Source organism: Ctenopharyngodon idella, chromosome 5 (assembly GCF_019924925.1).
Source record: "Ctenopharyngodon idella isolate HZGC_01 chromosome 5, HZGC01, whole genome shotgun sequence".
Taxonomy (NCBI): domain Eukaryota; kingdom Metazoa; phylum Chordata; class Actinopteri; order Cypriniformes; family Xenocyprididae; genus Ctenopharyngodon; species Ctenopharyngodon idella.
Window position 1 is genome coordinate 42,479,421 of NC_067224.1, and position 27,907 is coordinate 42,507,327.

The 27,907-nt window shown below is 37.3% G+C and overlaps 1 protein-coding gene across 5 annotated transcripts in view; it reads left to right on the plus strand.

Annotated features, from left to right (window-relative positions):
* Positions 1 to 27,907, plus strand: part of LOC127512727 (colorectal mutant cancer protein) — an 83,695-nt gene that overhangs the window by 40,779 nt on the left and 15,009 nt on the right. For all 5 annotated transcript variants that reach the window (XM_051893930.1, XM_051893931.1, XM_051893932.1 and 2 more), the window contains 9 exons: positions 4,118 to 4,260; positions 7,684 to 7,832; positions 13,640 to 13,803; positions 14,711 to 14,917; positions 18,224 to 18,370; positions 18,688 to 18,777; positions 21,353 to 21,501; positions 23,034 to 23,174; positions 24,261 to 24,361. In XM_051893930.1, the coding sequence (XP_051749890.1) occupies positions 4,118 to 4,260; positions 7,684 to 7,832; positions 13,640 to 13,803; positions 14,711 to 14,917; positions 18,224 to 18,370; positions 18,688 to 18,777; positions 21,353 to 21,501; positions 23,034 to 23,174; positions 24,261 to 24,361 (1,291 nt within the window). The remainder of the gene's footprint in view (positions 1 to 4,117; positions 4,261 to 7,683; positions 7,833 to 13,639; positions 13,804 to 14,710; positions 14,918 to 18,223; positions 18,371 to 18,687; positions 18,778 to 21,352; positions 21,502 to 23,033; positions 23,175 to 24,260; positions 24,362 to 27,907) is intronic.

Sequence of the window (27,907 nt, forward strand, 5' to 3'; positions counted from 1 at the left end):
TTATTTATTTATGGTTTTAGTTAACTATATTATCCCTGATTCTGCCATGTAATATCCTTTTTTCACCATGAAATCAGTTCCTAAACGTCTTGCACTTCATTTTTTTCTTTTGTTATCTAAAGTTGGCATGAGATGAAAGTTGCGACTGACTCTAATATTGTAACATATATTTAAAAAAAATACAGTATGCTTGAATGAATCAAGCATACTTTGACTTATATTTTGTATTGAAAGAATACTTGAACTAGATTCCTGTCATCCGTGTGGTCGCTGTGATCACGGTCAGAGCGTGTAAATGTCATCTGTTTACATCACATCAGCGTCTCACAGTTTCCCTTCGTTACTGTCACGTCTGTGTGGTTTTGTTTACTAATTAATCACTCGTCTCTGGTTAGCGCCCTAGTGTTGAGACCCCAATTAACACTTTTCCAACAGCTGATATTAATCATTAATTGTGTCTAGCAGCTCTTTATCTGCAGTGATGTATTTTTACTTGAAGGCACGTCTAATGAAAACACAGATCTGATACATTAGAAATGAAGTTTAATTTTTAAATGTCTTATAGTGTGTTTGAATACTGTGAAGAAGCACTGTGTTATAAAGAACTCAGTTGTGCATGAGGCTACACTTTTGTATGTAATTTATGCAAGCCAAATATTAAAACGCTGTCTGCGTCGAAGACTTCAAGCACACATTGATTAATTGTCCTGCTTTATTGCACTCTATACAAATGTCTTTCTAATTTTATGATGACCCCAGTTTAATCAGTCCCCCCACAGTTTTATAACAATCCTAAAAGATCACTAACATTGTATTTTGCGTCATTGCTTTGGCGAAGCATTCTGTCAATCGAAAAGAAAACAATATAGCTTGTTGATACTAACTTGTAGTACTTTTTCAGAAAGGGAGGCTTGACTGTTTCTTAACTACTTTAACTTATGAGTTGTTTGTAGCTTGTCAAACTGCAGTTTCAGAGTAGATTACCCGTTTTATTATATTGATGCATCGTTCAATTTTTATGTTTTACAAGACCCTCAATTCCACCACATTACACTTAGATATCAACAGCTTGACTAGTACATATTCAATAATACATCTGTTATGTTTCTAATTGGTTGAACAGGCGTTTATTGTGACACATAGATGTAATTTGCAATCTTGACAGCTAATTTGTCTGGTGTACATGCATGTAAAGCACATCTGGACACTTGTGATGCGGCTCTTTCAGCTGATCTCCTCTCATGCCCGGCAGTGAGACAGCCTCCATCTGTCGCGGTTCATGTTGCCGTGAGCGTCGTCACATGAATGTTGAAGCAGACACATTTCATCAGACCTGCTCGAGTGGCGATAATGAAAAGAGTCCGTGTTAAAGATGATATAAGCATGAAATGTCACTGCTGTCTGACAGATATCAGTGAAATAGGAAATTACAGCCATCTCTGTGGCAGCCTGAGGCTTAGAAAAGAAAAAAATTGGCAGGAAAGCAGCCCACACTTTTTGTGCCAATCAGAAATGGTCTCTGCCTGTCAATCATCTTGTGAGGGCGGGGTTTTGGAAAGAGGGCGTGTAGAGTTCATAAAGGATCGTGAGAGGTTAAAAGATTGTGACTGCGCTCCACTTTCTTCTGTTTGAGAGGAACGACCCTGAAAGATGCCATGAAGGGGCGAGACGGCCTCAGGCACATGCCTCAGTCTTGACCTTTGACCTCGACCCTGAGAGCATGAAGGTGTCCTGCCCTTTGACCTGCAGCCTGTTTCAGTGAGTGCTGTTAAGAGGGTCCATTCTCTTTGTGTTCAATGCGCTCTTGTGTGTGTTTTTCCCATAAAGCAACACTTTTCATCAAGTAGTTCCGAATCCTCTCTTGAAACAAAGCTTTTATTGTTGCCAGCGAGAATTACTGTTGAAACGCAGCCATAAACGTCAGCCAACGTCCAAAAATCAGAGCAGCGAATCAACGGTGTGCCGATTATTCATGACACATCCGCTTCATGAAAAAACCAAACCGAAAAGTGAAAACACATGCAGTCGAGCTGATAGTCACATTGTGATCTTCAGTTACGTTTGGCGTCTCGGTTCTCGGCCTTTTGTCTAGTTCTGTTCCAAAAACTAGTGACTGTCTGCATAGGAATATGTATATATACACAAAAGTTTGGGGTCGGTAAGATTTTTAATGTGTCTCTTCTGCTCATCATATTTGATCAAAAATACAGTAAAAATTGTGAAGTATTATTACAGTGTAAATCAGCTGTTTTCTATGTGAATATATAGTAAAGTGTAATTTATTCCTCTGAATTTTCAGCATCATTACTCCAGTCTTCAGTGTCACAACTAATAAATATAAAAATACATTTATTAATTTATTTATTTATATGTATGTAATGTGTGAGTGGTGTGTGTGTGTGTGTGTGTTCCTGTTGCGTCTGTGGTTCATGAATAGACTCATTGTGTGGTAATTGTTGCTGTGGTTAGAGGTGGAGTGTGTGTTTAACGGGTTATTGTCTGTCCTCGTTTGGACTGAGTGATTGACCTTGTTTTGTTTTCACACACAGTCTTTAACTCCAGCCAGGAAAACATGCCATTCCTCTAAGATCATTCCAGGAAGGGCGCGTAACACTCGCTCGGCAAGAAGATGGGATCTGATTCCCCCGACGTTAAATCCAAGTGTTTGTACTTTCGGCTTTGGATCCTCAAACAACCGGTTAAACTCAGATTCATTTATTCTGGATCAATCCGTTTGATGGACTCACTTTAAACATGTTTAGTCTCGACGAGACGTTTACTTCCATGTCAGTTCAATAGTATTGAGTTGAGCGCTGCTTTTACTGATGGTTTCTCAGACAAACGACAGACCGGAAGTCATTCATTTCCAATGGATTTGCTGGAATTGTCGGATACGATTTGAGCTTCGGATGCATTGAAATATTTGAACTTTTGTGGCCAGACTGGATGTGATGTATTTCATTCAAAACTATGAGATTAGTGAAGAACAACATGAGAATTACCAATATCTTTCTACTAATATTTTATTCTTGAAACACTATTTCTGTAAAATGGGCATTATGAATGATTACCATATTTTTTGGAAAATAAGTAATGTAAAATACCAGTAAATAAAATGTAACATTTACAATAATTTTAAACACAATTTATTTATGTTTATTTATGTTCACTTGTTTTAAGCTGTATTAAGTAGGGATGAACCAATATGAACATTTTGGCCAATACCAATAACTGATAATTCTTTATATTTGAAAGTCGATATATTGGCTGATAAATCTGAATGCAAATTTTTATATGAAGTGTTTCAGCTGAAGGATATAATCCATTATTTATCAGCTTTAATATATCGGCCAAATTTTCTTATCAGCCCGATAACAATGACATTAAAAATGAACATATATCGGTCGATATCGATATGGTGGCCCATATATAATGCATCTCTAATATTAAGATTTATTTTTTTTACAATATTATTCTGGATTACTGTAATTATGAGTCTGAAACTAGTAAAAACAATCTTTCCCCATCTCATATTACAAGTTTCTTGTAGATTTATAGATTGATTTTGACATTGTTTAGTCTGTAATTGGTGGATCGTGGGAATGTTCTCTGTTTTTCCCCATGCTGCAGGTCCATGAGTGTGTGTGTGTGTGTGTAGAGGTTTGTTTATGCTCATGTGGGTCAAATATCCTTAATAATGTATTGAAATATCATGACAAGTGACTCGTGAGGACGTTTGATGTCTTATCGCTATTTAAAAAGGCTTATAAATGGTCCAGATGATGTTTGACTGTGTGCACTGGGTTGGTTTGGGATAGAAAATATCATTAACCTGATAGAAAAACAATGGAAGTCTATGAGATGAGCTCACTAAAATAATGTAATGTCTGTGTGTGTGTATTTCCGCAGGTGTTCTGCATGTCTCATAGAGAGTTGAATCTCTCACTGTGTGTGTGCGTGTATGTTTATCTGTGTGTGTGTGTGTGTGTGTGCACAGCATGCGTCGTGTTTGTTTGTCACACCTTGCAGTTTTCCTCAGAGTAACTTTGTGTTATTAATCTCTGTCACGCTGTGTGTGTGTGTGTGTGTGTGTGTGTGTGTGTGTGTGTGTGTGTAGTGTGAGCAGTCTCATCTGCTGCGGGAACATGAGGAGGTTCAGGAGAGAACGACGCTGCGCTACGAGGAGCGAATCACAGAGCTGCACAGCATCATCGCTGAACTCAACAAGAAGATAGACCTGCTGCAGGGCTCCACCATCAGGTCTCAATCACACACACATTACAGCAGGATGTGTTCACTTCAGAACAGCTGCCTGTGTAAACTAGTTAGAGGTGGACGCTATGAGCAAAATCTATGATTTTCAAACAAACAAATGCTCAGGCATGTGTCCTTTTTCAGAATTTCAGAGCAAAACTCGTAATAGAACAAAACCGACCAACATTTAATCTCGCAATTGAACAAAACCGACCAACATTTGAACAAAACCGACCAACATTTAATCTTGTAATTGAACAAAACCGACCGACATTTGAACAAAACCAACCAACGTTTAATCTCGTAATAGAACAAAACCGACCGACATTTGAACAAAACCGACCAACATTTAATCTCATAATAGAACAAAACCGACCGACATTTAAATCTCGTAATAGAACAAAACCGACCGACATTTAATCTCGTAATTGAACAAAACCGACCGACATTTAATCTCGTAATAGAACAAAACCGACCGACATTTAAATCTCGTAATAGAACAAAACCGACCAACATTTAATCTCGTAATTGAACAAAACCGACCGACATTTGAACAAAACCGACCAACGTTTAATCTCGTAATAGAACAAAACCGACCAACATTTAATCTCGCAATTGAACAAAACCGACCAACATTTAATCTCGTAATAGAACAAAACCGACCGACATTTAAATCTCGTAATAGAACAAAACCGACCAACATTAAATTCCGTAATTGAACAAAACCGACCAACATTTAATCTCATAATTGAACAAAACCGACCGACATTTGAACAAAACCGACCAACATTTAATCTCGTAATTGAACAAAACCGACCAACATTTAATCTCGTAATAGAACAAAACCGACCGACATTTAATCTCGTAATTGAACAAAACCAACTGACATTTGAACAAAACCGACCAACATTTAATCTCGTAATTGAACAAAACCGACCGATATTTGAACAAAACCGACCAACGTTTAATCTCGTAATAGAACAAAACCGACCGACATTTAATCTCGTAATTGAACAAAACCGACCAACATTTAATCTCGTAATTGAACAAAACCGACCAACATTTAATCTCGTAATTGAACAAAACCGACCGACATTTAATCTCGTAATTGAACAAAACCGACCAACATTTAATCTCGTAATTGAACAAAACCGACCAACATTTAATCTCGTAATTGAACAAAACCGACCGATATTTGAACAAAACCGACCAACGTTTAATCTCGTAATAGAACAAAACCGACCGACATTTAATCTCGTAATTGAACAAAACCGACCAACATTTAATCTCGTAATTGAACAAAACCGACCAACATTTAATCTCGTAATAGAACAAAACCAACTGACATTTGAACAAAACCGACCAACATTTAATCTCGCAATTGAACAAAACCGACCGACATTTAAATCTCGTAATTGAACAAAACTGACTAATATTTCAGTCTCTTAATTGTCTTGATCGCTCAGTCGTGTTCGAGTCACTGCAGCACTGATATATATGCTAGACAACACAATAAATACCATATATCTAGATGTAAATTTGTATCATCATTATATATCATAATATCACCCAGTCCTAAAACTTGTTCTGTAGTAAACCTTCGAAGCATTATAGACACAAACAGTATGGTTTTCTGTAACTTTGTGTATTGTGAAAATCGCTAAACAGCTGAATTCGACTTGAGCAGAGTTTCTGATTGTAATAAATACTGATTATTAAAACAGAGCATATTCAGTTCTGCTTGTGGAAACTTGATCAACACACACACGTTCATAAAAATACACCGTGCATTGCACAGAAACGCTCAGAACAGTTGTATTTGGACCACACATTCACATTTACACATTTAGCAGATGCTTTAATCCAAAGAGATTCAGAGTAGACGAACATGAGCGTGCACGCATACAGTGTGTGTGTGTGTGTGTGCAGCTGTCTGAGGTCAGTCTGGGGCGCAGCGCCTGCGGTGGTCCTGTCTGCTGAAGACCCCTGGGAGAGTTTTACCCTTCAGATCCGCAGCGCTGCAGCACCTGACCGGGCCGCACTTCATCTGCATCTCTCTGCCTCACTGTCTGCGCAGGAACCTCCACATTTTCAATTCAAGTCAAATTTAGCACTTTTCACAATGCACAGCTTTACAGAAACTCATAATGTTAATGTTTATAATTAGTTCTATTACAGTAATGTAAAATAATAAATATAAAATAATGTCATAATAATGTCATAAAATAGTCATAATAATTCAAATGTAAGATAAAACATGTAAATGTAAAATAATAATATAATAAAAATAATACAATGCAAAGGTAAAGTAATAAATGTAAAATAATAATGTCATAATAATAAATGTAAATGTAAAACAGTGATGTCATAAAATAGTGTCATAATTCAATGTAAGATAAAACATGTAAATGTAAAATAATAATGTAATTACAGTCATAATAGTGTAAATGTAAAATAAATATAAATATAAAATAATAATAAATGTAAAACAATGATGTCATAAGTCATAATTCAAATGTAAGAAAATACATGTAAATGTAAAATAATAATGTAATAAAAATAATATAATGCAATTGTAAAATAATGTAAATGTAAAATTAGTGTTATGAAAATGTCATCATAATGCAAATGTAAAATACTAAATGTAATATGATATGATGTAATTAGTGTCATAAAGCAAATCTAAAATAATGTCATGGAAATGGGAGGAAAAGGTAGTTGTTAAATTTTCTTTATGCAAAATATTATTAATTTTGGCCTGTAATATGGCCTGGACGTGATGGCTGAACGTGCTGTCTATGTAGGCAGCTCACTGCGGTTTGGGACGGAGCTTCTGTCCATGTCTCTTCACTGAACACGGGGAACTCTCCGTTTAAAGCCCTCTTACTGTGATTTATAGGTGGTTTTTTCTACTCGACGACAGATATGAGCGGTTTCAATGGTCCTTTAAATCTGAATCCTCCGTCTAGATAAATGTTGCTCAAGTGCGTCTCGTCATTTGGCTTTGAAACCCAACAGGAGATAAGTGTCTCAATGATCACTTATTCTCGTTCTTGATTCTTCAAACAGCTCATTAATATTGAGTTCTGATCAGAGATGTGCTGAAGCGGTGACCGTGTGTCCTGTTTGCGTTCAGCTGCATGTAAATGAGATCAACTCTAGTGTTTAATTAGAGACGCCTCATATGTATGCAGCAAGTGAGGACGTTTGCATCCTCGTTAGGGAAATTAGAATATGCTGAATGACTCCAGGCCTCTGTTGACTTTCATATTCATCCCTGAATCATAACTCAGTAATTTGATGCACTTAAGCTTGAGTTGTTTGCAATATTGAAGGGGAAATTAGTGATTTTGTACCTTTTTATTATCTCAATAACAATATCAACAGAACATCTGCACCGATTCTTCATAACATCTCTGTGTCTCTCAGGGAGGAGGATGAGTTTTCCGAGCTTCGCTCCGATCTCAGTCACAGCCAGCAGGAAGTCAACGACGACGACCGGAGCGTCGATCAGGACCCCGACCAGGCGTCCATCTCACTGCCTGAAAACCAGTCCACACTGGTCACTGCGGACATGGGTGAGGAACGAAACTGTGAAACAATCCCCAAAAATCTGATGGATTGTTACATTTCCAAATCCAATCTCAGATTGGAAGAAAACCTTCCTGAAATCTTTAACATGATTTATGAGGAGCCTGTCAAGAACATGTCTATATTACATCCCAACATCAAACAAATTAACATTTATTTTAACAGAAAAGTAAAGTGCGTCGGGACAAACTTTTATGTTGGCTTGACAAAGCCTTGTCTGAAAGTTTTGAAAGCTTCCTAGCATGTTTTATCACGTTGTTACATGTCTTAACATGTGTCTGTCATTAATTAGCTTTTTGTTAGCATGTTTTAGTACATTGCTAACATGAATTAGCATGTTACAAGCATATTTAGCATTTTACTAGAATGTCTTGCCAAATTGCTAATATGTTGCTAGCATGTTTTAACACATTGTTAGTATGTTTTAACATTCTGCTAGTATGTTTAACACACTGATAGCATGATTTAACATGTTACTAATATGTTTCAACATAGCTAGTATCACTTAGCATGTTGCTGACATATTTTAGCACTTTGATAACGTTTAACACATTGCTAGTATGTTTTAACATTTTGCTAGCATATCTTAGTACATTTTAACATGTTTTAGCACTTTGCTACTGTTTTAACATGTTGCTAGTATGTTTTAACATGTTGGTAGCATATCTGTACATTGCTAACATGTTTTAGCACTTTGCTACTATTTTAACATGTTGCTAGCATGTTTTAGCACATTGCTAGTATGTTTTAGCATTCTGCTAGTATGGTTAACACACTGATAGTATGATTTAACATGTTACTAATATGTTTAACAGCTAGTATCATTTAGCATGTTACTGACATATTTTAGCACTTTGATAACGTTTAACACATTGCTAATATGTTTTAACATATTGGTAGCATATCTTAGTACATTGCTAACATGTTTTAGCACTTTACTACTGTTTTAACATGTTGCTAGCATGTTTTAGCACATTGCTAGTATGTTTTAGCATTCTGCTAGTATGGTTTAACATGCTGCTAACATGTTAGTAGCCTATGACTTAGCATGTTGTTGACATGTTTTAGCACTTTGATAGCATGTTTTAACACATTGTTAGTATGTTTTAACATGTTGGTAGCATATCTTAGTACATTGCTAACATGTTTTAACACTTCTACTGTTTTAACATGTTGCTAATATGTTTTAACATGTTGGTAGCATATCTTAGTACATTGCTAACATGTTTTAGCACTTTGATAACATGTTTTAACACATTGCTACTATGTTTTAACATGTTGTTAGCATGTTTTAACATATTGCTAGTATGTTTTAGCATTCTGCTAGTATGTTTAACACAATAGTTGCATCCCAAATTCACTTATACACTTTTAGCACACTGCTAACATGACTTAGCATGTTGCTAGTATGATTTAACACATATCTAGTATGACTTGACATATAACATGTTTTAGCACTTTGATAACATGTTTTATCCCATTGGTACCTTAAATTAGCATGTTGTTAGCAAATTTTAGCACGTTGCTAGCATGAATTAGAACATTGCTAACATCTTTAAAACATTGTTAACATGAATTAACATGCTGCAAGCATTTTTAACATGTTGTTAGCATGAATTACCTAACTGTTAACATGTTGCTACCATGTTTTAACATGTTGCTAATATGTTTTAACATGTTGAAAGCATGATTTGGCATGTTCTTAGCATGTCTTAACACATTGCCTGCATTTGAACATGTTGTTAGCATGTCTAACTCACGTTTTAACACATGATTTAGCATTATTTTTCAAGCCAACATAATTATTGAGAATTAAGCCTTTTTTTTCTTCTTTTTTTTAAATATTGGCCTATTCATGACAAATTGGTGTTAAAACAGGCTTTATTGTCGTTGTGCAATTTATAATTTTTAATAATTTGACTTTAAATTGAGGTGAAATGTTGTTTGATTCACCCTAATGACACTTGTATCTTCACACATTGCCTTTGAAAGATTTGCCATTGGTTCTGGAGGTCACGTCTCTGTGTTTATCACTGCGGACTCATGGGAAATATTGGCCTAGTTCAGCAGTTCTGTGTTTCCACATGCAGTAGACATGAATGAGATCTCAACTGTTTCTCCTAGACAGCAGTGGAACTCAATAGAGAGCAAACAAAGGTTTTTGCTGAAAGAGAAAAGACCGTGTCTCACATTAACCTGTACGTCTTCACATTGATTTGTTTTCCCATAGTGCTTCAGTCTCGGTTTATAACGGGAGTGATGGCGTTCGCCGCAGCTGAAAGACAGACGGACGTGATTGTCGTCTTCAGTCTGGTTTCTTTTGTTTTTCCACTTGATCAAGCCGATACGCTCGACACAAAAGCTTTTAGAGCCCTCAGCAGTCAGGATGCTGTCATTGTCCCTTCAGCGTCTCTGAATCACGCCGTCTAATGGCGTTTTCATTACCAGTGTATTGTCAGAACATTCCCAGCATGCATCACTCCCGACTGTGAAAGTAAATGACAACAGATTCAAATTCTGGCTTTATTGGCATGATTAAAGAGCTTTACACTACTAGAGTATTAGTAATCGCTGTGGACAGATATATTGGAACACCTGCTTTCTAAATACATAGACATTAATATGGAGTTGGTCCCACTTTTATGAGTTTTATTTTAACTAAGCAGTTCTCATGAGTTCAGACTGTGTGTTATTTACTTCACTCAAAGCTAAACTTCAGAATTATGCCATTAAAGTGATGAATGTCTTGGCTCGATGTGAGCGGTTCTGTGTTCATCCAGTGTTTTTCCCACGAGCGCTTCTGTGTTTCATTGCTGATGTATGACGGCACATTCCCTGCCATGCAGTCGGGAATATTAATACAGCTCTGGATCAATGATCTGCTCATGTCAGCGGTCGTATTGATTCATATGAGTCTTGATTTACTCCGGTTTTTCCATTTCATTTGCTTGTTGTTGTTGTTGTTGGATGAGCAGGTTTGGAAAATGTTGTTGCTGGTTGTAGTCTGACTTCATGGAGTTCTCAGGTATGGTTCATTTAATTTAAAATGAGTCAGTAGTTGTCCAGTAAGTGTATATAAAGCTATACAATAAAAATGTGGATCAGCTCAGATACTTTGAGGAGAAATGTTTGAGTTCACATTAAGACTTTTATTTACGGACGTTGTTGAGATCTCTCTGAAACTCTAGAAGAGACACATGAGATTACTGGGCTCTTTTTCTCAGGACAAACACACGAGAATCAGCAAAAGTCTCAATTTGTTTTCCATTTCGTCTCATTGCTATCAAGTGAAAAAGTTGAGACATTGTAGTGATTGTGTGTGTGATTTAAAGGGGTGGTTCACTGGTTTTTCTCTAGGCTTGATTGTGTTTATGGGGCGCAGTTTAACATGTCTTAATGCTTAATAAAGCCATATTTTTCATATATTTACCTTTATTCTACACTACTGTTTCCCTTTTCCTAAAAACGCTCTGTTGAGTTACTGGTTCTATGAAGCCCCTCCCTCAGAAATACGCAATGGACTGAGATTGGTTAGCTGGCCCTGTGTATTGTGATTTGCTGTCCGGAATACGTTGTCACAATTCACGTTGTCCGGAAACGCCACGCCCCTTACCATTACGTCGCATGTACTTCGATTAAAGTCTTTGCTTCGGTGGATAATGGCGTCAATATTGCCGTATTAATTTGAGCCCAAATCAGACCCAGATAGTAGTAATGATGAAGAGGGTCAAGCAGAACCTCTGCAAGCACGGCTTTTAATGGACATTTATGAATGTTAAGTATTTTTGATTAAAGCTTTACTGTAGCTGAATACATGACTGAGTAGTAGCATTTTTGTAAAGGTATTGTTTAATTTATAACATGAAGGAGCATGTGGGTAAACACAACATAAAAGCCGTAATGAAACAGTGCTGTACACTGATAACAGAAACACCAACAGAAGTTCGCTGGTGTGATTACATAGAAGTTTGTTGGTGTTTGTAGGCGTTTGTTGGAGAAATATGAAATAGAATTTAGCTAACTGGCTAGCGAAGCCAAACCGCATTGGTCTTTGTTTACGTCTATAACTTTATAAAAAATAAAACATACTTACAGGGCCCATAAACAGCAGCTTCAGCTTTTAAAGTGGGAACTGCTTCATCTTTCAGTAACAGCCTTTGTGCAAATCCAGCTCTGAACTCGTGTAGATTCTGGAAGCTGTCTTCTGTAAAATGTGCAGCAAAGACAGCTAAATTAGCATTATAATTGTCAGGAACAGAATTAAACATAAATTTTAAACATTGTTCCCGAAGTCCAGCATCCCTAGGAAGAAGACTTGTATGCACGCGACAGTCTCTAACTCAATCCCTGTAGCGCCACCAACTGTCCAAACTTGCACTTATATATATGTTAATAACTTTTGAACCGTAAGGGCTAGAAACAAAAATTCATTTTCCGTCATGAAAATTTGCCCGCCATTTTGAATTTTCCAAAAAAAACTACTTTTTCGAACTCCTCATAGGCCGTTGCTCTCATTTTCACATAAATTGAACCAGATCATCTTCAGATCATGCTGACAAAAAGTTGTGGATTCAAGTTGATTTGTCAAATCATTTTTTGAAAAACGTGCGAACGAATTTTACGTAGCGCTTGCGAAAATAGATGTAAGGCTCTATCTCCTTAACGCTTTATCGTATTCAGTCCAAACTTGGTACATGTCATCACTAGCATGACCTGAGGTTATATACTGCGTTTCGGCGCAGCGCCACTTACTGGTCCGGAGATACAAAAATTGCTATTTTTGCTTAAAACTTATGAACAGTTTGTCCAAAAATCATAAAAGTGGTCGTTAGATTCGGGGCATCATGCTGAGTCGAATCATATCCAATTTTTCCATATCAGCCATTTTGGGGCGTCGGCCATTTTGAATTTTGTATTAAAATGCTGTATTTTATGAACGCATTAACGTATAATTACGGAACTCTGTAAGGGTCATCGGCACAATGGCCTGAAGGAGTCTGAGAAGTTTCGAACCAAATGATTTACATGATTTGCTTACAACTTTGGATGTGGTTGACTTATTTTCACAGGATTCCTGAATCCTTGCTGAGTCCGACGATACCAAACATGCTAGGTTTCGCCTTATGGGTTGTGCAACATTGTGATTTAGCATTTAAACAACATTCGCAAATATCTTCGAAACCGTTAGTCCGATCGAGATGAAACCACCGTAGAAAAATAGGTCGTTGATTATAAGCTATCGGCCAAATGTCAAAATTTTGATATTAAGTGGCAAAAAATGCAATCAAAGTCAGTTGTTTATGTGTTCATACATATAAATGTCTATAATAAGATTAATAAATGCTTTAGAAGTATTTTTTTTATTGTTAGCTCATGTTAACTAATGTAGTTAACTGACTAATGGAAACTTACTGTAAAGTGTTATATTAAATGCTTTCGTATAGTAGTGTTTAATTTTGCTTTACATTACGTGTACATTTACGTGTATTTTGCAGATGCGTTTATCCAAAGTGACTTACATTGCATTCAAGGTTTACATTTCATCAGCTCTTGCTTTCCCTGGGAATCGAACCCATGACCTTGCCGTTGCAAGCACCATGATCTACTGTTTGATCTACAGGAAGGCTTTATTCACATCCCTGTTATTGTTCAGCATTTGTTGTGCTTTATAAATAAATGACTCAACTGAACTAGGATGCGAGTGCAGTCTCATGTGTTGGATTTGTTATAAAAGCAGAGAAAGGCCCAATAATGGTCTCCGAGGACACTAAATGTACGGCGTCTGTTTCCACAGATAACTGCAGTGACCTGAACTCGGAGCTGCAGCGGGTTTTGACGGGACTGGAGAGCGTCCTGTGCGGCCGTAAGAAGAGCACCTGCAGCCTGTCTGTGGCGGAGGTGGACAGACACATCGAGCAGCTGACCACCGCCAGTGAACACTGTGATCTGGCCATTAAGGTAAGACACGTTTTAGAAAAACCAAGTGTGCCACACATGTCCTGAAAAGTGATCGTGATCGCCCCCTGGTGGTCATAAACCCCGCCCTCTCCATGTAATTGAATGGGACGCGAGCCAAACTAAAAATCCAGAAATGGTTTCTGTCATTTTAGTAGTTCAAAAAGAGTTCAAGAGTTTGTTTTTCCAATACTTGCTTTACAATATTTGATGTTGATAGTCAAAAGTCTGAGACTGTGGAGCTGAATGACTCTCAATGCTCGTATGATCAATAATTAAACACAGGGTGTAGAGTGTGAGTCATGTCAGTAAAGTCTCGTTCTCTGATGTTTTGCTGCTGACTCAGTGTTAGAAGAGCATTCTGGGCTGTTTTACCTCCAAAGTGGTCGTCTCAGGCCTCCAGCGCTCCTGATGCCACATTACTGTGACACGCTTCATCTGAGGCGCTTCATTTCATGGCACTGCTGCGTAATCCTGTTTACTGGAGCGCTCAGAATACGGTCTCCCGCTGACTGTACGAGCACACTGTGCAGCGCTGCGTTTTCTCTCAGGAGAAACATGAGACTTTTCAGGAGAAGTTTCAATTTGCTTTGCATTTTGATCTCAATGCTGTCTGAGAGAGATGTGTTATAATGATCTTATAAGTTTTCTGTATTTATTGATACACGTCTTCTTTCAGAGACCTAGAGGAAAGAAAACATTCAAAACCATATTTAATTTCACTTCATCTATTTGCATCTGTAGATTTCAATCTCAATCCACATCTGTAAAGTCTGAAATCTCCACAGTTTTACACACACCAAACTTTACAGTTTTATTCATATCTATATTCTGAAGACTTTTAATGAACATTTTATTCCTGGTGAAAATGTTTTTTTGCCATAATACTCGATGACTGTCATGTTTGCAGACGGTGGAGGAGATCGAGGGAGCTCTGGGCCGCGATTTCTACCCCAGTCTGTGTGAGGAGCGTGTGCGCTGGGAGAAGGAGCTGGCCGGCCTGCGGGAGGAGAACGAGAGCCTGACGGCGATGCTGTGCAGTAAAGAGGAAGATCTCAACCGCACCAAAGCCACCATGAACGCCATCCGAGAGGAGCGGGACCGTCTGCGCAGACGCGTGAGTGACACACCAGCTCAAAAGTAAAACATCTGGACACATACAGTACTGAGAATTTAGGGGTATATATATAAATATATATATATATATATATATTAGTGGAAGTATCTTGTATGTTCAGTGTTGCAGGTCTTTCTCATCCCAGAAAGTCGGACGGTCTAATTCCGTCTCTTCCTGCGAGAGGAGAAACTCATTTCAGTCTTGTGGGAGACGCTGCTGGTCTTCCTGGGCCGCAGATGCTCCTGTTTTTGTTCTGGACGGATGTTAATGACACTCAGGTGTTCACTTTCACACACCGGCTGATGGAAATGTGCTCAAAATTATATGTTTATTTATTATTTATTTATTTGTAGAATGATCCATTGGGAAACTCTGGATTTGATTTAATCCCAGACATTCCCGGTCAGTTTCCCAGTTAAAGATTCATGGTTGAAATTAATTTTTTGAATGTTTATTGTACAGATTTTTACTCGTTTCGCAGTTGATGAAGAACATTTTTGCCCCCAGAATCTCATTACTGTAAAATATGTGTATGTTGTGATAGTGTTTTGCTGTTCTTTTTATGCTAATTTAAAAAAAAAAAAAAAAAAAAATATATATATATATATATATATATATATATATATATATATATATAATTTACTGTAGTTTACTATAAATTATAATATAATTTACTATAATTACTTTTTATATTGATTGTTTTTTTCTTTTCATGCACATTTTTAAATCTTTTTTTACCATCATTTACTGTAAATTATAATATAATTTATTATAAATTACTGCACATGTTAGTATTTTGTAATTTTTAATGCACATTTTGAAATAAATTTTACCATAATTCGCTATAAATTATGTTATAATTTACTATAAAGTACTGCATATTGTGTTAGTATTTTGCTCTATTTTAGGCAATTTTTTTAAAATTTTATTTTACCATAATTTACTATATATATTTTATTATAATTTACTATAAATTAATATACATTAATAATTTTTGCTATAAATTATACTTTAATTTACTTTAAATTACTGTACATTGTGTTAGCATTTTTTAACATTTTATGCCAATTTTTAAAAAAAATAATTTTTACTATAAATTATATTATAATTTATTTTAACTTACTGTACATTGTGTTAATATTTTGTTCTTTTTCTGCACATTTTAAAAATATTTTTTACCATCATTTGCTATAGATAATATCATTTACTATTAATTACTGCACATTGTTAGAATTTTTTATGCACATTTTTAGAATGTCTTTTACCATAATTTGCTATAAATTATAATATAATTTACTATACAGTAAATCACTGTACACTGCTAGTATTTTGTTCTTTTTATGCACATTTTAAACAAATATTTTTTACTATAAATTAAACTTTAATTTAGTTTAAATTACTGTACATTGTGTTAGTATATTGATGTTTTTATGCTAATTAAAAATAATTTTTACTATAAATTATAATATAATTTATTATATCCCACTGTACATTGTGTTAGTATTTTTTCTTTCAATACACATTTTTTACCATGATTTACTATAAATTATAATATAAATTACTGTATATTATGTTATTTTTTGTCTTTATGCTAATTTTAAAATATTTTTTACTATAAATTACTGTATTACAGTAATGAGAATCTAATCATAGTCATCATTGAGAATGAGATTTACTGAACGCATACAGTAATGCTGAATGTATGAATTAATTTGTAGTGTTGATGAAGAAAACGCTGCTCGTTTCGTGTTGTTGGATCCGTTCAGTTCACAGTAACTCTATTACAGTTCAGTGTTTGATTTTAAGGACATCTTGGTAACGATTCTTGTACTCTGTTGGGTTTTCATGAAGCTAAACCAGCTGAGAAGCGCAGAAGTGGTTGAACTAAAAACATCCTCTCGTGCCGCGAGCCCATCAGCTCTTAACAAAGAGAGAAAATATCAATATTTAACTCAGCGGGTCAATGCTGTCAGTCCTCGCGGTCTGTAATGGACAGCAGTGAGTGTGTAACGCGTTCGTCTCTGACTTAGATGGATGACGGCAGCATTAAAGCAGCACACAATTCTGCTGGCTTTCGACACACACACATTCAAACACACACACACACAGCGGCTGTAATCAAACAAACCAGCACCACAAACCCAGACCAGTAATTACGGTCTCGTCGGCATGTCTTGACTCAAACGGCTGTGGCGTGTTCGTTTAAATATAGCTGTGCTTCAGGTCTGGATCGTGATGAATCTATCTGAGCTTAAATAAGAATCCGGCCTTTCGGATCGCTCTCGGAAAAAGCACACAGCAAAAATCTGTTTGGATCGATTAGTCTGCTGCTTTTAGACGCAGTCCGTAATCGAATCTGCCAGTCTGAAGCCGGTTAGCACACTAACATGATTAGCCCCGAGATGCACAGAGTGAAAAAGGCCAAAGGCTTTTATAGAAACAGCCGGGTCACATTCAGACGGCACACGGCCTTCGGTTACCCTTAATGAAATCTGTCCCGTGCTCGTGTGATTGGTCCGATGCATCGCTCGCTGTTTCTGATGCGATCGGGTTTATTGCAGAGATGCTGAGACCGTCGAGACTCTTCAGTGTGTTACTGCATCTGTTATTTAGAGAGAGGGTGTTTCTGAACATGGTGAAATAAGTCTGCACGCATTTTCCATGAGGTCTGATTCAGTTAAACGTGTGTTTATGTAATGATAATAAGAGCTCCAGAGCCGTTCACAGTGATGAAGCTCAGACGCAGAGTGTTGTTTTGGTGTGTTAGTTTGAGATTCAGTCCTTTATTTGTCCTTTGGCAGCCTTTATACTGCAGGAGGAGCTTTATTTGCCTTGAAAATTCACAATCACTGCCAACATTAAACTCTCTCACACACACACACACACACTCACTCACACGCACTGATGCCTGCTCTGGTACTGGTGTCCTGAAGGCTGCCCGCAGTCATTTACACTGTTTTCTAGAAACAGAAATGTCCTTGAAAATCAACTCCAGGTCACAGATATTTCCCTGTAATTCAGAAGAGGATCATTCCTGATCCAGACTCACTCTCTATGCACTCGTTGACCCAGCGCAGCAGTGTGTGTGTGTGTCTGTGGTGTTTCTTCATGTACTGGATGAGAGATCTGTGATCATCGTGGCTTCTGCTGCCTCTAATATAGATTGGAATGAAGCCGCATGAATACAGACGCTGAACAAACCTCAACGTCTAGATTTAGCTCAAGAGCTGCTCTCTGAACACAGATTGAAGATCTTAAGGAGGAAACAGAGTTCGACATGTTTAACGTCTCCTTCCGTCCCTGTAGGTCCGAGAGCTGCAGACGCGTCTCCAGAGCATTCAGCCCGGCGGTCCGTCCAGCCCCGGGCGTCTGACCCCAGCTGGACGTCCCATCAACCCCAGCACAGGAGAACTCAGCACCAGCAGCAGCAGCAATGACATCCCTGTGGCCAAAGTAATGTATACGTTTTTGTTACATTTTACTTTATTTTATTTTTGTTTGTTCTTTAGTTTTGGTGTCTTGATTAAGATTAAATTTTATGATGCTTTGAGTGAGGAACAGACCCATATTTAAGTCATTTAATTTTGAAGTTTAATAGCTTCAGTCCTTCATTTTCATTATTTGAAGTAAAAGTCAGAATATTCTTTAAAAAAATCTCCTTTTGTGTTTTACAAAAGAAAAAATCATACAGGTTTAGAATGACAGGTAAATGATGGCAGAATGTTCATTTTCATGACTTCAGTATGTTTGAATGTGTTTGTTTGTTGCAGGTGGCGGAGCGAGTGAAGCTTTCTAAGACACGATCAGAATCACTACCAGCAGAGAGATCCATCCTGGGCTCTGAGATCAGCAGCATCGGGGTGAGAGACAGACAGACACAAAGACAGATAGACAGACGGACGGACAGACAGACAGACGACAGACATAGAGATTCAGACAGACAGACAGACAGACGAACATACAGACAGACGAACATACAGACAGACGAACATACAGACAGACAGACAGACGACAGACATACGGAGATTCAGACAGACAGACAGATGAACATACAGACAGACAGACGACAGACGAACATACAGACAGACAGACAACAGACATACAGAGATTCAAACAGACAGACGACAAACAAACGACAGACAGACAGACAGATAGACAGACAGACGACAGACAGACGAACATACAGACAGATAGACAGACAAACGACAGACAGACAGGTGACAGATAGACAGACAGACAAACGACAGACATACATACATACATAAATTCAGACAGACGAACAACCAGACAGACAGACAGACAGACAGACGAACAGACAGACAGACAGACGAACAGACAGACAGACAGACGAACAGACAGACAGACGACAGACAGGCAGACGACAGACAGACGAACAGACAGACGAACAGACGGACAGACAGACGGACAGACGGACAGACAGACAGACAGACAGACAGACGGACAGACGACAGACAGGCAGACGACAGACAGACGAACAGACAGACGAACAGACAGACAGACAGACAGACGGACAGACGAACATTCAGACAGACGACAGACAGATGGACAGACAGACAGACGAACAACCAGACAGACGACAGACAGACGGACAGACAGACAGACAGACGACAGACAGACGAACGAACAGACAGACAGACAGACAGACAGACAGACGAACATTCAGACAGACGACAGACAGATGGACAGACAGACAGACGAACAACCAGACAGACAAACAACCAGACAGACAGACGAACATACAGACAGACAGACAGACAGACAGACGAACATACAGACATACAGACAGATGACAGACAGACGACAGACAGGCAGATGACAGACAGACTCATGCTGATGAGGTCACAGCTGACATCTTTATAATGTGCAACTTCAATATTTGTCTATTTTAATTATAAGTTATATCATAATAGCAACACAGTTCAATTCAAATTTAATGATTTCAGTCAATTAACCTATAGGTTTTAATAAATAGTGAAGATGTCTGAAATATGTCATATTCATGCAATTATTGAATAATAACCCCATGAGTTACAATAAATATAAAAAAAAAAAAAAATTATTGAATTTAGAAATTGAGGCGTTTAATGTTCTTTTTCCTTAAAAACAGTATTTTTACTCCACAAATCTAAAAACATTAATGTGTCCACAAATTCCTCGTTAACAGAAGCCTTTGATATTCAACATAATACAAAGTTCGGAGACACAAAAATTAGATCATTTAATCTCAAAACTGTTTAGACTGACTAAATCTCACAGTTGGCCCTTTGCCCGGGAGTTTGATTGACAGGCGATCTAACCAATCATAACACCGAATCTGCCATTTTGTCCGACAAAGCAGTCAGAGGAGTTAGTAGATTAACGCTGGTGGACTTGTACTTGAAAAATGATATGTACTGACGTCTTTCTGTGGTTCATTCATGTTTATTTGATGATATAAATTAACTAGTAATAAGAAGAGATGATCGTTCATGAGCCACTTGATCTGAGGCGCTACAGCGATCTGTCACGACACATTAAAGAGCCACAAAACTGTATTCTTTAAAAATGACAAAATTTGAGACTTTGTTTCATATCAAACGTAACCTGCTCTGTGTCCTCTTTGCTCCGCGATGTATTTTTCACTGCGTGAGAACGGCATGGCTTGTCGGACATAGCAACAGTAACTATAGGAGGCGGGTCTTTGCGAGCGGCCAATTGTTGATATTCAGATGAAAATTAGGAAGTGTGTCACATCAAATGTGTTGAGATGAGATTTTGTGCCATGTATGATCAAGAGAAAAAATGAAGGTAAATCATCCCTCTAATAGTATGTGAAGTGTGCTGTTGAAGCAGTCAGATCGAGCTCTCTCCGCTGTCTGTCTGCTCACGTGGTTTCAGTGTCACAGTCTGACTCATGGGAGAGACAGACGGGTCACCTTCTCCTCTGTCTCTCTCTCTGGCTCTAGAGTTAATAATCAGAGCCAAAGCGTTTAATATTCCATTATTCAGTTCTTGCACACGTGCCAGAAGCAGCTCGATCATCCAACAGCCGAACACTTCAGACTTTATTCATCTGTTGTGATGATGATGATGATGTTAGATGTTATGATATCACTGTGATGCTGCATCAGAAAAACATAATGCCACACCATCTTCAGTGCAAACGCAGCAATTGATGGTCAAGAAAGAAAAGGCCAATCGCAATTCAGCATGCAAATGAGGCAGGAAAGAAGAGCAGTCGCTGTTATTCCGTATGCAAATGTCGTGATGATGTCATTACATTGGTTACATTTTGAATGTTACAGTGTACGTCAGTGGGAGATTTTCAAACTTTATGTAGTGAAAGGAGTTTCAGCACCGTGCTGGAGAGTTTAATGGGCCGTAACACCAGTGTTGATCTGTGATGTTGGGTGTTATTTCTCCGTCTCTCTGCAGGTCTCCAGTAATGTGGCAGAACATTTGGCTCATTCCCTTCAGGATTGCTCCAACATCCAGGAGATCTTCCAGACGCTCTACTCGCACGGATCCGCCATCTCCGAGAGCAAGATCCGAGAGTTTGAAGTGGAGACGGAGAGACTCAACAGGTACTTAGAGAAACACAAACCACCTGTAAAAGCTCAGAGAAGAGCTGCTGTTAGATGAGATCTGCTGCTGCACGTGTACTATTGAATCAATCAATGCGTGTCAGTCACTGGAAGTGAAGTCCATCTTAAGTGTGATTCCACGTCCTGAGTGTGCACTGCAGTGTCATCATAGGGAACAAGTGCACAGGGAAATTTACCCATCAGTCACTGCAAGCCACCTTAGTGTTGCATTAAAGTTTAGCTAATTTAATAATTTATCATTTAAAATAATATATTGTGTTTTTATTGTGTGTGTGTGTGTGTGTGTGTGTGTGTATATATATAAAACATTGTTGTATGTCATACTAGTGTTGTTATTAGTAACCAAAACTATTAAAAAATAATTTTTGTTCATTGTAGATGACGTAACTTTATTTAATTTTACTTAATTTTTGTTTTTGTCTAAAATTACTAAAACTTATACTGAAATAAAATAAATAAGCTAAATAGAAATATTAAAAATAAAAAAGTACATATAATTACTGAAATTTAAATGTAAAAAACCTAAATTGAATAAAGTAAGTTGAAGTTGAAGTACTAAAATTACTAAAACTCAAACTGAAAAATAAATAAGCTAAATAGAAATATTAAAAAACTAATAAAATATAAAGAGTACATAACAAAATTACTAAAACTTACACATGAAAAACCTAAACTTATTTAAGTTGAAGTACTAAAATGACTAAAACACCAACTGAAATAAAAATAAGTTAGATATTAATATAAAAATAAAACAAAAAAATTATAAAAATGACAAAGCCATATAGCAAAATACTAAAACTTAAACATAAATTGAAGTAAATATAAACCACCTTAGTATTACATGAAAGTTTAGCTATTTTAATAATTTATCATTTAAAATAAAATACATTCTGTTTAAATATTTTTTTTATTATATATATAGTATTTAATTTTGTTTTTTGTCTAAATTTACTAAAACAAAAAAAGAGAAATAGAAATATTAAAAAATAAAAACTGATATAAATAACAAAAGTATATAACAAAATTACTAAAATTTAAATGTAAAAAAAAACTAAATTAAATAAGTTGAAGTACTAAAATTGCTAAAACTCAAACTTAAAAATAAATAAGCTAAATAGACAAAAACTAATGAAATTTAAAAAGTGCAAAACAAAATTACTAAAACTTACACATAAAAAACATTTTTCATTTAAGGTGAAGTATATATATAAGCTAAATATAAAAATAAAACATAAAAATGACAAAAGCACATAGCAAAATTACTAAAAATTAAATAGAAATTAAAAAATATATATATTCAAAATATTAATAGATACTATAGTAGTATGTAGATAACACTAAAATAATCCCAAATCTGTGCAGCTTGAGTGTTGTCTGTGTTTGCTGAGGTTGAATGAGTTTTGTCAGCTGAAGTGAACATCTTCAGATTGTGTAGGGAGCAGGGAGCACTGCCTGTGAATCGGAGCGCAGCTGCATTTATCTGAATGTGTTTCTCGTTGTTTGTGTCTCAGTCGCATCGAGCACCTGAAGTCTCAGAATGATTTGTTGACCATCACACTGGAGGAGTGTAAGAGTAACGCGGAGCGGATGAGTATGCTGGTGGGCAAATATGAGTCCAACGCCACCGCGCTCAGACTGGCCCTGCAGTACAGGTACACACACACACACACACACACACACACACACACACACACGCAGGGCTCATTTGTATTCATGCTGAAGCGATTCAATCCCTAAAATGATGTTAAAGGAAGAGATGCAGATTATTCTGCTTTATTTTTCCCACTTTTCACCATCCACTCAATTCCTGATGAATTAGACTTAAATATTAGATATCTTGAGCAGCAAATCATCATATCAGAATGATTTCTGAAGGATCATGTGACACTGAAGACTGGAGTAATGATGCTGAAAATTCACAGGAATAAATTACACTTTACTATATATTCACATAGAAAACAGCTGATTTACATTGTAATAATATTTCACTGTTTTTACTGTATTTTTGCTAAAAAAAAACAATGATACCAAATTTTTATTTTATACTGTGAATATTGTCTGTAAACATTATTGTGTTCGCAGCGGTGGTTAATCCAGAAGCTCTTGTATTGGGTGTGTTGATCACATGGTTTTGCAGCAGGAGGTCGAGGGTTTGATTGAATTTCGTCCCCTGTGACGGTGATGTCATCTGAGCGCTGAGATTGACTGTCATTACACGAGGAGGACGAGGCCAGTCAAACCCTCATAAAGACGGAGACGGCGCCGAGAGCATAAAACACCACGATTAATCACACTGACGGCTTTCAGAACACACACACACACACACTTGAGCAGATCAACACCATAAACACGATTATGTGATGCATGTCACTGCTTCTCTTACGACAGTATTTACAAAAGAAGACAAATAACTGCAGGGAAAGTCAACATGAAACAACTCAACAACTAGAAAATAAAGTTATTTTCATTTAAATCTCAGGAACGTCATACAGTCAAACTCACATGACCTCTGTAGGTTAGTTCTTGTTTATTTGTACCTGTGGTTGGTTTAGAATCTGAGGCCGATGAAACAAACGCATTCCAGCGGTCGCTTCACGTCTGGGCCTGTTTGTTGCTTTTGTCTCCTGTTAAATATTTTCCACAGCGTTTCAGGACCTGATGAAGGATCCGCGCTGGCCTCCACATTCCTCCGGATGTGTGTTTTCATGACAGTGTGTGTGTGTGTGTGTGTGTTACAGTGAGCAGTGTATCGAGGCGTATGAGCTGCTGCTGGCGCTGGCCGAGAGTGAACAGGGTCTGGTCTTGGGTCAGTTCAGAGCGGCTGGAGTCAGTGCTGTGGGTAAGAGATCACACACACACCGGCGGATTTTTGTAACCGGTTTCACATTTTTTTGCAATAATTAGTTTATCCACAAGGTGGCAACCGTGCCCTGTGTACGCGTACAAGTCAAATGAAGTATACTTTCCAAGGCTGTGCGTTCAACTGTGCGCGTAAAAAAACGAAGTTTACCTTCAGCTTCAACCTACCCTTAACCTAATTATAACCTGATAACTAAAACCCTCAAACAGGCCTTCAGAATTCTTCAAACTCTACAAATTCTACAGACACATTTGAATTCTACAAACAATGCTGTATTTTAAAGAAACATGGAGAAAAAATGGTTAGAGATTATGAGGAAACTTAGGTTTTATGAGCTCAACAGCTCTGGCCGAACTGTGATCTAGGCGAAGCGCTATTGGCTATTTTGAAAAAAGAGGAGGAGCTTCTAGATATATCCTGCCCTGTTTTCCTGTTTTATTCGAAATTACGTCAACACAGTGAATAAAGCTGCGCGTTCCAAGGCACTTCAGTGGGCCTTTAAAAATTATTTAATTAACTGAATTTATAAGACCTATGAAATGTTTTTTGTTTGTTTTTTCAGAAATTCTTTTTTATTTTTTACCCAAATATTTTTACCCAAATATACAGGTGCTGGTCATATAATTAGAATATCATCAAAAAGTTGATTTATTTCACTAATTCCATTCAAAAAGTGAAACTTGTATATTATATTCATTCATTAAACACAGACTGATATATTTCAAATGTTTATTTCTTTTAATTTTGATGATTATAACTGACAACTAAGGAAAATCCCAAATTCAGTATCTCAGAAAATTAGAATATTGTGAAAAGGTTCAATATTGAAGACACCTGGTGCCACACTCTAATCAGCTAATTAACTCAAAACACCTGCAAAGGCCTTTAAATGGTCTCTCAGTCTAGTTCTGTAGGCTACACAATCATGGGGAAGACTGCTGACTTGACAGTTGTCCAAAAGACGACCATTGACACCTTGCACAAGGAGGGCAAGACACAAAAGGTCACTGCAAAAGAGGCTGGCTGTTCAAGCTGTCCAAGCACATTAATAGAGAGGCGAAGGGAAGGAAAAGATGTGGTAGAAAAAAGTGTATAAGCAATAGGGATAACCGCACTCTGGAGAGGATTGTGAAACAAAACCCATTCAAAAATGTGGGGGAGATTCACAAAGAGCGGACTGCAGCTGGAGTCAGTGCTTCAAGAACCACTACGCACAGACGTATGCAAGACATGGGTTTCAGCTGTCGCATTCCTTGTGTCAAGCCACTCTTGAACAACAGACAGCGTCAGAAGCGTCTCGCCTTGGCTAAAGACAAAAAGGACTGGACTGCTGCTGAGTGGTCCAAAGTTATGTTCTCTGATGAAAGTAAATTTTGCAAATCAGGGTCCCAGAGTCTGGAGGAAGAGAGGAGAGGCACACAATCCACGTTGCTTGAGGTCCAGTGTAAAGTTTCCACAGTCAGTGATGGTTTGGGGTGCCATGTCATCTGCTGGTGTTGGTCCACTGTGTTTTCTAAGGTCCAAGGTCAACGCAGCCGTATACCAGGAAGTTTTAGAGCACTTTATGCTTCCTGCTGCTGACCAACTTTATGGAGATGCAGATTTCATTTTCCAACAGGACTTGGCACCTGCACACAGTGCCAAAGCTACCAGTACCTGGTTTAAGGACCATGGTATCCCTGTTCTTAATTGGCCAGCAAACTCGCCTGACCTTAACCCCATAGAAAATCTATGGGGTATTGTGAAGAGGAAGATGCGATATGCCAGACTCAACAATGCAGAAGAGCTGAAGGCCACTATCAGAGCAACCTGGGCTCTTATAACACCTGAGCAGTGCCACAGACTGATCGACTTCATGCCACGCCGCATTGCTGCAGTACTTCAGGCAAAAGGAGCCCCAACTAAGTATTGAGTGCTGTACATGCTCATACTTTTCATGTTCATACTTTTCAGTTGGCCAAGATTTCTAAAAATCCTTTCTTTGTATTGGTCTTAAGTAATATTCTAATTTTCTGAGATACTGAATTTGGGATTTTCCTTAGTTGTCAGTTATAATCATCAAAATTAAAAGAAAGAAACATTTGAAATATATCAGTCTGTGTGTAATGAATGAATATAATATACAAGTTTCACTTTTTGAATGGAATTAGTGAAATAAATCAACTTTTTGATGATATTCTAATTATATGACCAGCACCTGTATATATATTTTTTCTCTGGATTCTGTTTTAATGTTTTAACTACATTTTAATAATCAAAAAGTATGTCTAATCAGTTGAATTCATAAGACTTTAACAACTTAATGATGTGTTAACATTTTTAAATTAATACGGCCATGCTTTATTTTTCCAGAAATTCTCTGTTGTCTGTTTTAAAGGTGCAATATGTAAGATTTTTGCAGTAAAATATCCAAAAACCACTAGGCCAGTGTTTTATATTTTGTTCACTTGAGTACTTACAATATCCCAAATGTTTGCAACTATTTGTAAATCGTGAGAAAATTGCAATTTTAACCAAGGCTCCGGGACGTGTGAGGAGTCGCCTGTCAATTGCGTCATACTCGCGTTACCCTCAGTTTCCGGTTTTATTTTGTAGAAACCATGGAAACACCAAAGATGCTTTAATATTTACACGTTTTAATAGACAAGGCAACAACTGTTTTGATATATTTATAGACAGAAAACTAATTATTGTTATATAGCTCAACACATTTAGTCTTACTGTTTAAATGTAATTTTCTTGATTTTTGCGAGTACCATGCTTTACCATGCCTCAGAGAAAAACACTATTTTGTCAAGTAGCTAACATAGCATAATCAGATGCAGCTTTATTTTTAGTAACAGTAATACAGCATTTTCTCCATCATACAATACGTTTTAAAATTAATCGCATGTCATTTATCAACACAAGCCATCCAGCATTTAATATGATATTGTAAAATCGATCTATCTTACTGCAGTGTGTAACAGTGTCTCACAGCAGCCGCCGAGCGAACGCACAGAGTAACGTTATAACATCATTTTCAACACACTCAAATGTATCTAACATGATAAACAGAGCTGTGTTACCTCATACTCATGACCGGAAAAGCGGAAGCGGCGCCGGCGACTGTGGCATAATAAAAGTCCCGCTGCTCGTGAGGCGTGTGTTGCGCAATCGCTCCAGCTCCTCGTTCAGCTCCCACAACACTCGGTCCTGCTCTGCTTCAGACTACAGTAACGTTAATAATCGCATCCATGAACATGATTTCTGCCCGAGTCCTATCCCGATTCTTTTGCACCGTCCGTTGAGGTGAAGACCACATGTCCCAAGATTCCGCGCTCAAACCTGGCGTCATCAAGCTACGCCTTTGTTTTGAATAGGCCTCTAGCGGCCTCTAGCGGACAGAAATCCTACATACTGCACCTTTAATTTTTCTAGGTTTATGATTTAAAACAAATTTATTATCACAAACGGTGGTAATCAAAAACATACAAAATTTAATTGGATTTATTAAAGATTAATCAAATGAAAATGTAACAATTC